Source organism: Nematolebias whitei, chromosome 15 (assembly GCF_014905685.2).
Source record: "Nematolebias whitei isolate Nwh7 chromosome 15, NemWhi1, whole genome shotgun sequence".
NCBI lineage: Eukaryota > Metazoa > Chordata > Actinopteri > Cyprinodontiformes > Rivulidae > Nematolebias > Nematolebias whitei.
In genome coordinates, this window is record NC_056512.1 from 16,692,790 (window position 1) to 16,707,789 (window position 15,000).

At 40.6% G+C, this 15,000-nt stretch overlaps 1 protein-coding gene across 2 annotated transcripts in view; it reads left to right on the forward strand.

Annotated features, from left to right (window-relative positions):
- The window catches only part of nfixb (nuclear factor I/Xb), a 210,646-nt gene that overhangs the window by 17,903 nt on the left and 177,743 nt on the right, over nt 1–15,000 (forward strand). The window contains exon 3 of one of the 2 annotated variants that reach the window (XM_037688832.1): nt 10,923–10,958. In XM_037688832.1, the coding sequence (XP_037544760.1) occupies nt 10,923–10,958 (36 nt within the window). Of the gene's footprint in view, nt 1–8,006; nt 8,085–10,922; nt 10,959–15,000 lie in introns of those variants that run through there. The other variant, XM_037688830.1, reaches the window with a different exon arrangement.

Consider the following 15,000-nt stretch of genomic DNA (forward strand, 5'->3'; position numbering starts at 1 on the left):
TGTTTACATACTGTAGAGTTTACATACAGTAGTGTTTACATACAGTACTGTTTACATACAGTAGAGTTTACATACAGTTGTGTTTACATACAGTAGAGTTTACATACAGCAGCTTTTACATACAGTTGTGTTTACATACAGTAGAGTTTACATACAGTAGAGTTTACATACAGTAGTTTTTACATACAGTAGAGTTTACATACAGTAGAGTTTACATACAGTAGTGTTTACATACAGTAGAGTTTACATACAGTTGTGTTTACATGCAGTAGAGTTTTCATACAACAGCTTTTACATACAGTACTGTTTACATACAGTACTGTTTACATACAGTAGAGTTTACATACAGTACTGTTTACATACAGTAGAGTTTACATACAGTAGAGTTTACATACAGTAGAGTTTACATACAGTACTGTTTACATACAGTAGAGTTTACATACAGTAGAGTTTAAATACAGCAGCTTTTACATACAGTAGTGTTTACATGCAACACTGACGTGCCAAACAATATCTTATTTCAACAATGTTATCATTGCACAGTGACTATATGATCCTATCTGTTTGTGAACAGATATACAGATCTGTGCCTAAAGAGCATAAAGGTTTCTACTTCACGACTCGTCCTAAACACAGTTTCCAGTTCTTTCACTTTTGTACTTTACCTTTGACTTGCAGCTTCCTTACTCTCTGCTGTCATCTGAAAAGAACTGCAAAAAAAGAAACCACATGAATGGGTTTAGATGGTAACGTCACAATGATGCAAGTTGTTGCTGGTTACATAGGCGTCACATTAATTATATGTGAAGGGATGTGTCCCCCTCACGTTTGAAAAATATTAATTTGACCCCCCCACACACCCACCCCACCCCACACACACACATTTACCATAAAATATGAGTTCAACCAGCACTGTTTATGTTTCTTTGTGAATGAATCCATTCCACTTTATTACTAGGAGAATACTCAAACCATTAAAAGTCCACTCCAGGTTTTCCTGGTTACCTACAACAACTCACCGCACCGTGTTTTCGTGAGGTCACGCAACAGGGCAGGGGGAGGAGACACCTCTGTTTTGTGCACTAGCTTAGCATTACGTTAGTACCTGCAGTTGTTGACCGGGGTTGTGGGGGTGTTAGGATGTGTGAGAGAAGCGGAGCACTATGTTTGTAACATCTTAGCTAGCCCATCTGTAGTCTGTTGTATTTGCGCACAGCTAGCTTAGCATTACGTTAGTACAGGCAATTGTTGACCGGGGTTGTGGGGGTTCGGATGTGTGAGAGAAGCAGAGTGCTAAATCTGTAACATCTTAGCTAGCATGTCTGTAGTTTATTGTATTTGCACACAGCTAGCTTAGCGCTATGTTAGTGTTAGTGCCGGCAGTTGTCGACCAGGGGGGGGGGGGGGGGGGTGGGATGTGTGAGCGGAGCAGACTGACACAAGGAGAGCTGTTGGTCAGGTTACTTCTTGTTGCTCTCTAAAACAGTTACTGAATCAAGTGTTTGCTAATGGAGGTAAACATAGACGTTTAACAACCCATTAAAATACATCAGAATTCAGGAAATAACATCTTTATTCAAAACTTTATGGGGGAGGACCCCCACCAGTGTGTCCCCCCTACATTACAATGCTTCTGACGGCAGTGCCGGTTACTATTAGTTGTGAATGCCCTGATGTGAGATTTATGACAACTTCAACAAACAAGTGTGTTTCTGTTTACTGCTGAGGCTGGACCTTCTTGTCATGGATTCTGAACATATGCAAGTCTTATGCTGTTATTCTTTTTTTTTTTTGTTCCTGTTTATTTGTCTCAAATTATACAACCCTCCAAGTTCATGTCAGACTCAAAAGTCAAAACTGTACTCGTAAAAAAAAAAAAAAGTCTGACTTGCATTTACTTTCTTCCAGTTAAACAAAAGATTACAAACGTTTAAACTATTTAGGGAAACGACTTTACAAGAACTTCAGAGGGAATTTCCCCCGAGTTGAGCACCACCACTTTAAACAAAGTCGTGCACGTGCACTTTCTGTAAACAACGGGGTGCCGGAGCTGGCATCTGCTCCGCCAAACAAAGCCAACCGCACTTTTGCTTATCTCCACTTTCTGCTGTTATCCCAAGCTCCTTCTACACACAGGTGTGGTGCCAGCACTGGTAACACTGTGTGTGTGCAGTTCGTGCACATGTGCTCATCCTTAAATAACCTGTTATGCATGTAAAATAACGTCAAAGAATAAATAACCAAAACTGCTCTGATCGAGTCGTAATGGGAAGCCTGAGCTCTGACGTGACACTGCAACAGCACCAGGCGGGTGGTGGAGTCGTTACAGAGCTGGCCGCTCTGGAGCAGTGGTAAATATGTATATTTGAAGCGTGTGAAAAAGCAGAGCCGCAGCAGACCCACCAACCAAAGCATATGGCTCTACCATGTGTTACTTAATGAGAGATTTACTCACACAGACCACTAAATGTGTGGCTCGTTGAAGGAGCCGCGGCAGAAGAGTGTTTGCATGTGTTGCATGCAAGTCGACTCTATAAAGAAGAGGGCCGTGCGGGCTGGCTGTAACCTTTTGCTCCCATCGTGCTGCTTTTAATGGAAGGTGAACCACTTAGGGGTTTTCACCAGTCGATTGCAGGGACTTTTATAAATTAGGGCAACCAGCAGATGATTTATAAAGATTTCCTTGTTAGTTTTGTTGGTAACGTGGTCGTTTTCTCCACCTAAAGTAACGCAACATGAGTATTTCAGTATTTCTCTTTTAATAAATGAAGAAAAACAAATCCGTGAAAGAAAATATCTGTAGAAGTGTTGACCGAGCTTAATAAAACAACCAGTTTTGTCTCAGTACAAAGCCTGCTGCTCATAAAATGACTACTCAGACAAGTGATGACATCATCAGTAATCCATTAACAGACTGTAAATGGATTACTAAACACAGAGACTAATGTGGAAGATGAAGCCAAACCAGGATGAGTGCCCCCTGTAGGCTGTCTGCAGTATAACTTTGTTTATGCAAACAAATGGTGCAAACGTAGGTGGTTTATGTAGTTTTTACCTTGATGATGTCCAATCAAAGAGAAAAATGTGTGTACATTTAGCTGTAATTAGATATTTGATCCCTAAAAAACACGGCGAAGCTTATGTGCAGACTTTGGCTCCCAAAATACAACATGGCAGCACCCGTTAACTGAGACATTTTGGCTTCAGTTTAGAAAAACAAGAGGATGAGAAGTCATTGTTTTTTGTCTAAAGTTAGGATCTACAGAGTACGAGGACTTATTTAGTAAAGGTCTTTTGACTTGATGGTGTTGTGTAGAAAAAATGCACCTCTGCTGTGAAAGGCACCCTGGTTATTGGCAGCACATTGAGACCAAGGGGTGAAAGGACACCGTGCTGCCCACAGATGTGCCTGTCTTTTAATCAGTTAAGCATTGCATGGCTGATGCTGATTATTGTGTGATCCATTTGTCTTCCCCATGTTTTTCAGCAAGATTCTCGTCCAGCAGTTTTCAAACCATTTCAACAAATCAAAACGTTCAGCTCTTTCAGGACAACCCTGCTATGACTTTTGGTATCGGTGCAACTTTAGCTTTTTGAAATATTTAGCCTTTTCTCACATTTTTTTTTCCTCATAAAAAATAAACGGAGCTAATTTTCATTCAACCTTTATTTCTACAGGTTAGTCTCATTGAGCCTCGAGGACTCATTTACAAGAGAGACTTGATTCAAACAAATAACACAGATGAGCTACAGACAACAAGAGACCATCATATAAAATGAAAGTACATAGAAGAAATTAAATAAAAATGAAACAAAACAACATTTTCCAGCCTTCAAATCTTTAGATCTGTTTTCAACCGTTTACTGCTCCTTTCACATTTTGTTCTGGTTCAGCTTATTTCCTCTTTCAGCCTCCTTATGCAAATTTAAGCTTTTTTTCAGCTACTTTCAACTGTTTTTCAACTGTTTTGTATGCCTTCATATTATTTCTAAGTACAACATTTTTGTGCTTCTTCTAACTTCTTCTGCTCCTTTCAGCTTAATTCTGCAAGTTGCAGTTTTTTTCCTACTATTTCAGCTACAGTTTAGCTGTTTTATGCTAATTTTAGCTTTTCAGCTAACTCCACGTTTTTTGCACTAATTTAAATGTTTTTCAGCTTAATTCAGCAAAAATGTGCTCTCTCCACTTCCTTCTGGTAATTTAAGCTTCTTTAGCATTTTTTAACTAATTTCAGCTGTTTAAGATAACAACGTTTCTCATGATAATTTCTGCTATTTTCAGCTCCATTAATTTCTTTATGCTAATTTCAGGTTGTTATTCTCCTTTCAGCTTTTTAATAATAATTAATAATAATAAAGTGCTATGTGTTGTCATCATTGCATGTTCCCAAACAAAGATGAAGTTGGCTCTCTGTATTTAACTCATCCACCACCAAGTGAAGCCGAGTGCAGCAACGTAAGCGCCTGGGGAACAATTCGGGATTAGGTGTCCTGCTCAGAGACACCACAAGATGTGCAATGACCGGGGATCGAACTCAAGACCTTCGGGTCATGCTAGTTTCAGCTTTTTCTACCATTTAAGCTACTTTTTAGCTGTTTTTGTGCCAAATTTACCTTTTTCAACTATTTCCACATTTTTAGCTCATTTCAGCTCTTTCCACGTTCTTTTGGTAGTTTATGCTTCTTTCTGACTTTTCAGCAAATTTTCAGCTTTTTTGAGCTAATTTCTTAATTTTGGGGCTCATTTCTGCTTATTTAACCCTAATTCAGAAAATATGTGTTCTTTCTGCTTTCTTCTGCTAACTTAGGCTTGTTCATCCATTTCAGCTACATTTCAGCATATTTGAAGCTAATTTCAGCTGTTTATCAGCAGGTTCTTCAGCAATAAGTATTCACACTGCATTTTCGCAGGAAATGCAAATTCTCTAGTTAATAAAAAGAAAATCATTAATCGTACAACTGAACAATCATAAAAATACTGAAAGTAATTGAAACATGTATTCAGTTTCAGTTTTTTTGTAAAGCCATGGCACCTGCATGACAAGGAAACCAAAAGGTGTGCGTGTTCTTGCAGTTATGTGTGTGTCATATTCACACGGAGGCATGGCAGCGTGCTGCTGAGGACACGAGGTTACAGTTAAACACTCCTGACCACACACTGTCTCCCTCCTGGCTGCGATCCTGGCCTCGCGCAGTAATTGGCCACACAGAGCCCACATCTCTTTGTTTCTCCTGCAGAGGCTTGTGGTTGAAATGCACAAGCAGTAGGCCTCATAAATCTGCGGGACTCCAACATTAGACCCAAAATTTCAGCTCCTTTTTTCCCTCCACAATGACTTCACTCGTACCCAAATTCCCCTCTGCACCACAACGAGAGCCCGGTCCAGAAAACGGTACTTTATGACCTCCGTGTGATATATGTGCCACTCACTGCTGCGTGTGGGTGAGAGAGACTGACAAATACTTTTCTGTTCCTTCGCAAATGCCAGTTTTGAGTATTTTGCTGCAGCTCCGAGGTTGTGATTATAGGTTTGTGCTTACTCTTTGCTAGTTTTCTGTTTGGCTTGGACTCGCTGCGCTGGTTTAGGCTTCCAGACTGGGTCACGTAGGGTTCAGCAAACAACAGGACTCGAACCCGTTAAAGGTACTCGTTACAACGTCGTGAAAAGAAAAACTTCAAAACGTAACGAAGCAAATCCCCACAATATTTTTTCTCGCATCGACGGTTATGCGTCCTTAAATTACCAATCTGAAAGCAAAACTTTATGAATTGCTGCCAACATTTGCGTTTGTTTATCTCCGGAAACAGCTGAAGTGACTGAAAATAGGTCAATAACGGATCCTCCTCGGAGACGTGTGTGTATTGGTACGTATTTATTCTCAGAGATAGGTTCAGAAACGTTCCAAGTGTTTGAAAACAGAATATAATAGTAAACTAGCAGAAGTTCAGCTCTGTCTTTTTGGTGTCCTGCTTATAATTATTCTAGACAGCTGCCTGACTTCGTCTTTGTCTCTTACGTTGCATTTAGTGTGAAATTCACACTTATGTTTTTAGGCTTATTATTTTACCTATACAGTGGTCCCTTGATTATCACGGGGGCTTCGTTCCAAACACCACCATGATAGGTGAAAAACCACGAAGAAGAAATGATAAATATATATTTTAAGGCTTTATAAATCCTCCCCACACTCGGACTGTTCTAAACTCTTAAACCTACATCATTTTAACAACATACGGATATTATGTACCACACGGTACTGCAAAGTTTTACTCACCAGCTCTGCAGAACAGAAGCTCGGTTCTGGTTCTGCAGAGACGAAGTCCACCGCCACGTCCAGGTTCAGGTGCACGTGGATGATTGAGCTTCAGGAGGATTATTTGCAACTTTCCTGCCAGTTCTGTGAGCTTCATAGATAGCACAGATTTGCGTTGCAAAACTTTCCCTCTATTTCGGCAGAAAGCAGCGGCCAGAAGCACCTTTGGCTTCTGGGTAGTGTAGTTCTTTTGACTGGCGTTACAGTGCAGACTTACTGAAAGAAAACTCTGGCGGTGCCTGTCAGAATGTTTGTTTTCGTTAACTTTTTTATCTTGTACCGTCCCAATCACGTGAGTAATATTAAAGTTGACAGTCGTGTGTCATGTACAATCTTACGTTGAAAAACTGCGAACGAGCGAGTCCACGGAAGTCGAAGTGCGAAGTAGCGAGGGACTACTACAGCCAGATTAATGTAGGTCAACATGGCTCAGGCCTCCACGTGGGTTCAGCAGAGTGCTTGTTGACATTGGAATCATACCTGCATGTCATTAATACGCATCAGGATTTATTGTTCTTCTTTCGGCTGCTCCCTTCCTCAGGGGTCAACACAGAGAACTTGCATGAAGACTTGGCGATTGTTTTCACGCCGTGGTCCTGATGCAACCACAGCCCTCTGTGTGGAGCAGAGAGCTGCCATCTAGGGCACCCCGGGGTGCAGACGGTGGGGGTTAAGGGCAGCGCTGTCTATCTTTTGTTGTTGTGGGTATACTGCGGTATAGTTAGTTTTAGTATACTGTACTTATAAAACAAAGTACACTGGTTGGTACAATGTAATCGTCAATTTATTTGGATTTTTTTAAGCGTGTTTTCTCTGATGCTTCTATTTGAATAAATGAACAAGAAACTTTGCACAGCAGTTGGTTTTGTATTAAAAACATGTTGTAGAATTTATAAAATGGTATCAAAGCAAAACATGTTCAGTAACTAGTACGTGCAGAAGTATTAATTATACAATAATTCGCTGGATGAGCGAATGCAATAAACGAGCGCTGCATACTGATAGATTGTTGCGGAAGAGTTTAATGCTCTTTAACATATCAATGACATGTGTCTAATGATGTCATGCATCATTGGGCACTTTTAAATGGGAATACTGAAATTATTCAGCTTTTCTAGTGGGTGTACTCTGTGTGTGTCACATAGACTACACCAGGGTCTTGCTCAAGGGCACAGAGTGGGGCAAACAAGGGTGGAGGCAGGTGTGCACCTTTCCCATATATTGGAGTCGAACCTTTCAATCACAAGCACACCTTCTCTAACCTCTGCACCACCGCCCTTTTTTAAAAGTTTGATTTTAAAGTTTGAAGTGAGAACCTTTTAATAACAAAGTATTTTTGTCCGTCTAATGGAGGTTCGTGTAAAAGTTTTATTTTCTTCCTTCACCTTCAGGTGGTGCGTTTACGTGCTCACCGCATGCAACGCATCAAATCAATGCGGGGACCACGAATATAATTCGTAACCTGTTGCCAACACCTCGGTGAATTAGAATCAATTAATACATCGGGAGAATTCGCAGCAAAGACGACGCAGAAGAAAAAGCAGCGCGGTTAAAATCCCGGGAAGAGGAAAAGAAGAGGGGAGGGAGGCAAAGTTTTTTCCTGAAAGTTTGTGCGAGCTTTCACTTTCTAGGCGGGGTTACAGTAAGCTGCAGCGTGGAGGGAGCAGCACGCGCGCTTGCAATGCGGCACTGTACCGAGCTCCCATCCAACTTCACCGAGCTCTCCGGTCCTCCCCGCTGAAATGTACTCCCCGTACTGCCTGACACAGGTAAACTACCTCCTCTTGTTTCTGCCGCGGCTCCGGTATTATTAGTTACGGTTACCGCCGCGCCTGCACCGTCAGTGTTTTTCTCCGCAGCTTTTTGCTAGTTTGCTCAGAAAAGTTCGGCTCGTCCCGTCACGTCGCCGCGGGAAACTTTCCGCACGGCTTTTTTTTTTTTTTCCTGGGGAGAGAAAATGGCGCTTCTCTCCAAATGTATTTCATATTTTCCTAAAGCGGAGGGGGTGGAGGGGGGTGTTGGAGGGAGGGGGGTGTAGGAGGCGAGCCCGCGGGACTGGAGGGAGGAGGACGGTTGAATGTGACCGCCGTTAGGAGGTTCCTGCTCGGCCAGGCTCGAGCTGGAGGACCGCTCTTCTTCTTCTTTGGTTTTTCTTCTTCTCTTGTATTTGTCTCCTTTTAGCGGGTGGTAAGCAGCGCGCGCACGGCCGTTTGAGGGCCGCTTTCGTGCGGGACGAACACCGGGAGAGCTGGTGTGCGCGCGCGTGTGTGCGTGTGTGTAATAAACGGAGAAGAACAGTGTAAATTGTAAAACGTACACTCCGTACACACTGATGGCGCTTCCCCCGTAGCTCTAGTTTATTTATTGTACTTGAATGCAACACGTTGAGTTCACAGGCGCCTTGTTCTTTTTACAGTTTGACTTGCTTTTATTGCACTATGTTAAAAATTATAAATAACACCCCCTTTAGTGAAACAAGAATATTTTAACATTCTGCTGCAAGTTTAAAGCTTGTGTGAGTTTTTTTAATCTCTTGTTCATGTAAAATAATTAAAAAAAGCATCATACTCTCCACAGTTTGTATTTCCTATTTGTTGTTTTGAAGGTATATTAATTGTGTGTGTGTGTGAGTCATTTCTGACAATACACTTGATAAATATTAGGTCTTTTACTTCATGTTTTTGTACATATATATTTTTTTTTTTTTGCTTTTCTAAATCAAAACATTTTAGGCCAAATTGATTCTGAATTCTTTGTAGGAATTTTCAGCGGATGGAGCAAACTCGTAATAAAAAGCCTTTCGGTTCGGCTTCATGCATAATTTCAGTCGTTAAAAAGTAGCTTTTCTTTTGCTCTTTTAATCTGGACTTTGTAGGGAACTGTGCACCTTCCAGATTTTCAAAGCCAAATGAAATGTGACGTTCAGCTCGGTGTTGTAAGACAGTCTTCCTCTGTTCCCCAGCTGCCGCAGCCCTCGTCCTCGTGTAACTTAGACGTGTTTACCCCTCGGACCGCCAGTGTCCTCCTGTAATCCATCCCTGCCTTTTGCAGCGGGTTTATTAAAAAGGACTCGTCCTCCCACCGTGTGACGACTCTGCTGCCAGAGGCTGGAGGGATGTCCTCCTCAGCTCCTCTTCGCTCGGGCACGAGCCACGTCTGGTTTTTGTGTGAGGACATGAGCAGCTTGGATCATAATGTTCATTCGCTTATTGGCACCAGGAAAGGAGTTTTAATCGTTTCATACTTTGTTTTAATGAAAAGGCTCTTAATGTGCTGTAAGCTGAGACAGAACACAAAGTTTATGCTGTTTTTAATTTCTTTTTTTTTTAATATTCAATGATTTTAGCTCTTGTATCGGCTGCAAACTGGATTCTTAACCCAGACAAATGTCTGATTTTATGTCACAGCAGATACAACTTCAGCAAAATCAACTATTTTTTCTTATAGTTTACCACTAAATGTGGTTGTTTAAAAAAAAAAAGATAATTATTTGAAACTTTGCACTGATTAATTTATGGGTGGCAATGGATTGAGCTGCAAAATGTTAGTTAGAATAAGCACCTCCTCAGGAGTAATATGCAGGTACGGAAAGCCCTTTGGGACAATATTTATCTAGTAAAAGAAATAGCAAGGCAGTTATGTTGAAATTAGTTGCTCTTATAATTGGTACAACTTTAAATTAAAGATAAAACAACCATGTAATTCACACAACACCTGCATTTTTATTTTTTTAGGAAGTAGTTATCCTGTAGTTCAAATAAATTAGTCTCACACAAACATTGTAGTGCACAATTTTCTGTGCGGGTGGATGTAAAAACGATCTATTTCTGCAGGACGAATAATTCTTCACGCTGTAAACTCTTATTTTCTTTATTTTTGTTTTTAAAAAAAGCACCTGAGTGTGTGGCGAGCCAACTTTTTATGCCACACACTCTGCAGCTCCGTCTGCAGATGGAACGTTTTTGCGCATGCCGTTTGTTTCCTCGCGGTTCATAATTCAGAAAACATAAAGTGGTTCCTGGACACCGGGGTACGGCGACATTTGCAAACAGTTGGGTGGTTTATTAGCTGCGACAGAGTTTCCCACTGAGTGGAAGTCCTGCAGGGACTGACGTGGGAGACGTCGCAGCAGCAGATTTAAGGGAGGAGAGGTGTGTGTTCATGTGCTGTTTTCACGTCTTTAATCAAACTCTATATCTGGTTGTTACAGGATCGCAGCCATAGATAACTTATTTACTTCTGTTTTTTTAAATCTACAAATTTATAGACTTCACACATCGTTTCCACCCTGCACTCGTGATAAGTAACGCCAGTTTGTGCCTCTTGTTTGTTGGGTTTGTTTCCTTCGCTCAGACGTCAGCGTTTGTGTCCAGCAGGCCAAAACCACTTTCACAAACTTGCATATAAAAAAATAAAACTTTATTTTTTGGGGGGGTGTCATTGCATTTGTCCATGTATTTAGATCTTCATGCACCTCTTAATGTTGAGACTGGTTTCTGTTTTCTGGTGCGACGTTTTAACGTATTCCTTCCCTCTGCCTCCCCCCTCCTCCTCTCTGCCCGCCTGGACGCTGACCCCTGCTCTCCTCGCCTCTTAACACGCTAAAGTATTACCCCACTCACCTTCTAAACAATGCCTTAGTGGTAAGTCCCCATTTATTCAACATTAGGTGTGTGTGTTATTTTAATTTTCATCATCATTTTATTCTTATTAGTCTTTGACGGCGCTCCTGCAGGGACACACACGCTGACCTACATATAAATCGTGCAGCAGAGAGTGAGGAAGACACTTGCCCTCAGATTTATTGTAATGTTTTGTTTTTTAATGTGGTTTTAAAATGTTTTAGTGTTAGCAGAAGACAGCAGTCAGCTCTGACATGTGCACCGTGGACAATCAGAGCAACGGGTCAAACAATTCCTCTTTTTATATATTTTAAGCGTCGCCCCTTTCCTGCCTCGTGAGACTGTCGGGGTGCAGTTTATAGGATGGGGATTGTAGCCGGGTCAAATACGCGTGACTTTTTTTTTTGCTAAAGTTTAGAATACTTGGGTCGTTTTAATATATTATCCGCTTTCTATATGGATTATAATACATTGCATTTTTATAACAATTTAATAGGCATTAAACACGCATACAAATAAAAGAAATAAACTGGTACGAACAAAATATTCTGTAAAACTGCTGTAAAAACAAGAGCAGAGCTACAGAATATTCCACATCCAGATGTTCGAACCAAACAGCAGCGCTGCAGGTCCGTGCTTCATTTCTAAAGGATGAGATCGCGTAATAGTTTTATAAGTACAATAGTAATTTTGTCCATTTAAAAAATAAAAAGGCGTCTAAATGATCGCGTTCCCCTCGTTTAACAAGGTTGCGGTGTCAGGGGTCTTAGGCCGGCGTAGGTTTGCCCACTCTGAATATTACATTGTTGAATTTGTGCTGCGTTTTTCTTTTTTTTAAAAAATTTTATGCAAATTGAGTTGATTTCAAAACAATTTAAAAATATTAAATTCTTAGTTTTTGATTTTAATGTTTGGGCTCAAGATACTGAATCTTAAAAAAACACACAACTTAGCTGCCTGTTTAGTTCATCCATATTCTCACTTTGTGCTCTAGAAACCACAACAACAGTGGAGCTGTTCATACTGGTTTTTTTTTTAAAGTTTTTCCCGTCTGTCTCACTTTATCCTGGTCCGGTCGTCTGTAAACTTTGATTGCGCGCGGAAACGATTCGTAAACAATTCAAATAAAGCCGAGTAAACAACAGGAGGTACATATATTTGTGGAAACTCTTTAGCATGTTTTTCTTTGCATTTTGATCTGTTGTTAATGTGAACTTTGTCACCACCTAGTGGCACGATATGGGTGTTTCAGTGTTTTTATTAGAATCTTGATTGGGCCTACAAACCTTTGTCTTGTAGATGAAGATAAGAATATATAAATGAACAGAAAATATTTGTTTAAAGAATAGCCAGTGTAGTGTAAATGCAACTTTAGACTGAATCTTTGTTAAAGTCGATGAGTGCTAAGTTGTTAATTACAATAACATTTGATCTTCAATGGAACATAGAAGCTTTAATATGTATAAATTAACCTTAGTAACCAAACAGTTCATTTCATTTAAATTAAATTTTTTTTTGGCTGGGGCATGAAGAAGCTATGTTTAAGTCTCTATTTTAGGTTACAACAAACTAAGTGTGTGTATGTGTGTGTGTGTGTGTGTGTGTGGGGGGGGTGTAAATGATTGAGAGTAATGTTTTTGTTCTATTGTTGTTGTTGCAAGAGATCAAAACAGTCAAATTAATTGAGGAAAATGGTTATTATGGTGGCACGGTGGTGCAGTTGGTAGAGCTGTTGCCTCTCGGTGAGAAGATTACTGGTTCGAATCCTGGCCTGGGATCTTTCTGGATGGAGTTTGCATGTTCTCTCTGTGCATGCGTGGGTTTTCTCCGGGTACTCCAGTTTCCTCCCACAGACCAAAAACATGCATGTTAGACTGATTGGTAACTCTAAATTGTCCCTAGGTGTGAGTGAGAGAGTGAATGGTTGTTTGTCTCTTTTGCCTCTATGTGTCCCTGTGATGGACTGGAGACATGTCCATGGTGTCCCTCCCATCTCGCACAGTGGTAGCTGGATATGAGCGCCAGTGACCCCCCGCGACCCGAAAAAGAAGAAGTGGGTAACCATAACGGATGGATGTTTATTATTGTTGTTTTATAATATACTTTTGTTTGTTTGGCTTATAATGAATGGATTTTTGCTTCAGCTAGCAATAGTTTGAGTCACGTACTTCTAAAACACATTCTTTGTGGGGATTGAAGGTGAAAACTTTGGGAGTCATTGGCAAGGGGAACCACGGTTCAATAGCAACTCTATAGTTCAGAAATATTTGGAAAGAAGACGGGACTGGGCTAGTTAGCTAGTAGGAAAATTAGCAATTTCCGCATTCACCTTCAGAAGCTTCTAAAAATCAATGACAACACTTTGAAAGTAAAAGTAAAAAGTGGTTAAAGTAGAGCATTACCGTGTTACTTCTACTGAATGTTCTTGGCTTGTGGCTGGAACACTCAGGGAGGAATTGGGGATTTTCCATTAACAGTACAAGGGACTGACAGTGGGAGGATGAAGTAACAGCAAGGCTAAGCGTTGGCACAGTTTAGTAAAGGAAGGTCTGAAATCCCAGTAAAAGATTCTACCAAGCTTGTTATATCTTATAATGCATGATTACGTTGTACAAAGTACGTTGTATGTTCGTAGGGATGGTCCAAGTCTTAGTTCACATGGTATAACCCTACTTGTCCCTAACAATTCAAACTATTTATAGTGCAGACTTATTGTCACATGGATACCTAATTGTGTTTTGTATATTTTTCTTCATTAAACCATTTGTTTCTCTAAGAAGCAATCTGTTTTTTTTCCATATATCACCATCAGCTGTAATCTTGTGATTTTATGGAGCAGCGCCTTAAATGAAAACATCAAAGCTGAATTCAGAGTGGTAAATCACCAGTCAGTTTGTTTTATGTGGAGATCTGATTAAATGAACGTCATCCATATCTGGATTTTGAAGCACTAACTTTGCACATATTTGGAGACTAACCCCCCCACCCCCCTTCTCCTTCTCCACACACACCATGTTGTCTCTACCCGCCTCTTCCCATGGCTTGATTTGTAACAGCTGTTCAGAAGATTAAAAAATTCTAATGGTACTGCTGTGTACAGCAAAAATTATACATATATGAATTATACACACATTCTTTTTTGGCTTTTAGCCTTCTTATTATGCCATGCCAGTTACAGTCCTTTGAACGATCACTTTGCGTTTTGGTTTCACATTAAAAACCATCCACTGAGTCACTTTTGGGATTGTTTCGACTGCTAGTATTACATTTTCCGTATATATTACATTTTTCATATATACAAATATATTGTGTCACTGTGGGTTCTGGTTCACTTAGCTTGAGTTTACATATTCAGTTCTAGTTCAAACTGTGAATATTTGTAAGGAAAAAGTGATGCGGGGGCCAGTAAAGCACTCTGCGTTGGGCCTTTCTTCTGGGGAATGAACTCATAGTGTGTTTGATTGATGGGCAGGCCTGATCTGATGTGGTTTCACTGGGCAAAGTCATGCAATTTAATTCACAGGGCCTGATTGCCTGAGGCACTTGGTTTATGAAGTCATATTGGGGTCATCATGCCAATCTAGCCAAAGAATTAATGCATAGCTACTTTATAAAGTGGCATTTTGAGGGATCGGGTCTTGCGTTCATTGGCACCTTCCAGCCTAATACGAAGGTGTACCCCTGAAAAGCACCCCCAGCCTCAAATGTGGGCTCTTGTTGTTTTCACATCTCCAGAACTGGTAGCATGTTGTGACTTATTTGCACTCTGTCTTTCTAAGCATACAACTGAAAAGCCTATGATGAAGGTTTTTGTGATTAATGCCTTTGTCTGTCGTAAATCATGTGCGTTTATTGTCAGCTGGTGACTTGAGGCCACCATGTGTCAGCAGCAGGAAATTTACAGCACAGTTGTGTTTCTTTCTTCATTTTTGCAAAGACATTTAGAGCTGTCTTCGGTGGAGGAGACAAAGATGAGATGAGCTGGGCGCATCTTGGCAGCGGGCGATCTAGATTTGAATTAAGCAGCATGTAGTTGTTTTTATCTGCAGCCGCATGCAGCGAG